The sequence below is a fragment of the Ascidiella aspersa genome, chromosome 1 (genome assembly GCF_963924565.1).
Source record: "Ascidiella aspersa chromosome 1, kaAscAspe10.2, whole genome shotgun sequence".
Lineage (NCBI taxonomy): Eukaryota > Metazoa > Chordata > Ascidiacea > Phlebobranchia > Ascidiidae > Ascidiella > Ascidiella aspersa.
This window is the reverse complement of record NC_139447.1, coordinates 816369-818719: the sequence shown is the minus strand read 5'-3', so window position 1 is coordinate 818719 and position 2351 is coordinate 816369. Positions and strand designations below refer to the sequence as shown.

At 38.2% G+C, this 2351-nt stretch overlaps 1 protein-coding gene across 1 annotated transcript; it reads right to left on the bottom strand.

Moving 5' to 3' along the window:
• Nucleotides 1-910: 910 nt before the first annotated feature.
• LOC146166423 (uncharacterized) lies at nucleotides 911-1517 on the bottom strand. Its single transcript, XM_083392577.1, has one exon. It carries the CDS (start codon nucleotides 1484-1486, stop codon nucleotides 911-913), a length of 576 nt encoding a protein of 191 aa, XP_083248703.1. The 5' UTR covers nucleotides 1487-1517.
• Between the last annotated feature and the right edge of the window lie 834 nt (nucleotides 1518-2351).

Genomic DNA, 2351 nt, shown 5'->3' with positions numbered 1-2351 from the left:
GAGGTCACGTGACTCGGTGGCCCGTGGGTCAGCTCACCCTGGGGGGGGGGGGATTGTTGTATTGGGGCAAGGCGTAAAAAAAATTGTAAAGATGACGTCCCAAAGCGTGACGTCATGAAACATATATTTACAATAAACGTTGTTCAAGCATATGATATGGCAACTAAGTGGTCACACGAAAAAATATCCGAATGTGTCTAATTTTAAGAAATAGAATGCATGATACCTTTAGCGCACAATCAACAATCACTAACTATTCGCTCATTTGTATTTACCAAAATGATTTTGTCAGTTTGTGAGGGCCATTCACCCACAGCTGTATCTGCACAGAAATCGTGTAAAAACTGCATTGTGTTAAAAATTTATGTCCTAAAAATGCATTTCAGTTTCATGATCCTGAATTATTGTCAAACACTCCGGTGCTGTGTTCGGCACTGTTCTAAACTCATTTTTTTAAGCTTAATTTTCCTGGGTGGACATTTAATTCCATGTGAGATAAAAACATACACAGCATGGATGATGAAGACCGATTAGACAAAGTAATTTATTACGTCACAATCGTAAGTGCAGATTAGATTTGTTTACTTGCTTTTAGCTACAAAACATCAAAACTGGCCAATGCGAAATGCTCAAACTGTTTGTGGCAAAAAAGTGAGGATATTTTAGTTTTAATTTGACAAGTGCGCAAAACCAAAATGTACTGCGCAATTTGTCTGACGTGGCTGCGCCATTGCGCACCTTAGAGGGAACACTGTATATGACTGAACAAATTTTAGCTAAACTTAAATAAATGCTTTTTCAACTTTAGGTGTTTTTTTGCATTCCTACATTGCCAATACCATTTTCAAAGCAGTGTAATCAATGTTAATTCTAGGCACAATGTAGCTGTATCACTCACCAGACTCTCGAGTCATTTAGCGACGACTGAAGGGAATCTTTGTTCCTCGGCCAACTCTGTGATCACGGCTGAAATGTTTTCCAGATGATTCAAGTCGTCCTTATGACATGACATATTGTCACCAGCGATTTTCCTACAAGGTTTTGTTGTCATGCCAACAACATGTTCCTTCATCTTGAAAACAGGGGATTTCCCAAATCCAACCTCAACCTTTGGATCAGACTCAGTTTCCATTAAAGCTGTTTCTGTTTTCATGGGCGACAACTTTTCCTCAGATTTACATCTTTTCCGCAAATCGTGCAAGAAATTAAAAGCGGTTTGCGTATTTTGTCGATCATCACCGGCATTTGTGTCGGACAGGTCGTACTTGGTCCATTGTTTCGGGTTAGTCTCAAACGCAGGCTTTTCTGTGGCTGTTGGAGCATTATTATCTATGGCAGCTCTATGTTTCGGTCGAACTGGTTTTATGTCGCCCTTGTTTAAAGCGAGATTATTTGTAATTTTGTCGACGTCATCAAATATTTTCTTGCTCCGCGACTCGAATCCCTTATCTTGATCAGTCAGATGGTAAGAAGGTGATTTTGCCATTATTCAGTTATTAATTTACATTGCAAGCACAATAAAACTCTTGAGTAGAATGAAAAGTAGAGACGCATAAATGATGATAACCTAAATAAAATTAAGTAGACGACAAGTTGTCAATGGAAAGATATGAAACAAACTTTAGGTAATAAGAAAGGCGGGTAACGTAATCAGTTAGAATGTTGTGCGGGAGAGATGGAAGCCCTAGCTTCATTCCTACCAATTTTTTACAGTAAGGAACCAGTCGTCAAAAATGAAAACCGGGAGAATAAATATAATAATACTTGACCGAACCGAAACCAAATAATGTTTGCAATATAAACTCCAAGACAAAAGTGTGGTAGGATTCTTGACCGGCGCCGAGATGTTTATGGGTGACTTTTTTTAAGTTTTTTCTAAACTTTACGAGACTGAAACTGAAATGTAGAGTGATAATAAATTGCAAAGCCAAAAAGGTGGAATATCATCTTGATTAATAAGACCTTTCGATAGGAGCTTGTATTAACTTCAGCTAATGTGACTGAGAACCAATTCAAGCATCACTTATAAAAGATGGGACACAGTTGTAATCAGTCAGAGTTTCAAGAGTTGAAGCATTATTACATTACAGATCCGTGCATAGTGTACCCAATGAAACTGAAATGTTATAAAAAAGCCGTAAGTGCAACTGATGTTTTGTGCATTTAAACGTTGATAAAAGCTGAACGTCTTTAATGTGCAAAAAGCATGATTGCACCCCTTCCCACCTTAAAATTTTGTTTTGCCGACCCAAGATCTAAGCTGTCATGAAATGCAGACTGGGCTGAAAGTGCAACCGAGTGGCCCTGATTTAGGCCAAACTTTCTAATATGGTGCACATTTGATGTATTAA

Bases quoted from the DNA above. Each gene is read 5' to 3' on its own strand.
- LOC146166423 (XM_083392577.1), bottom strand. From the start codon at position 1,486: ATGGCAAAATCACCTTCTTACCATCTGACTGATCAAGATAAGGGATTC.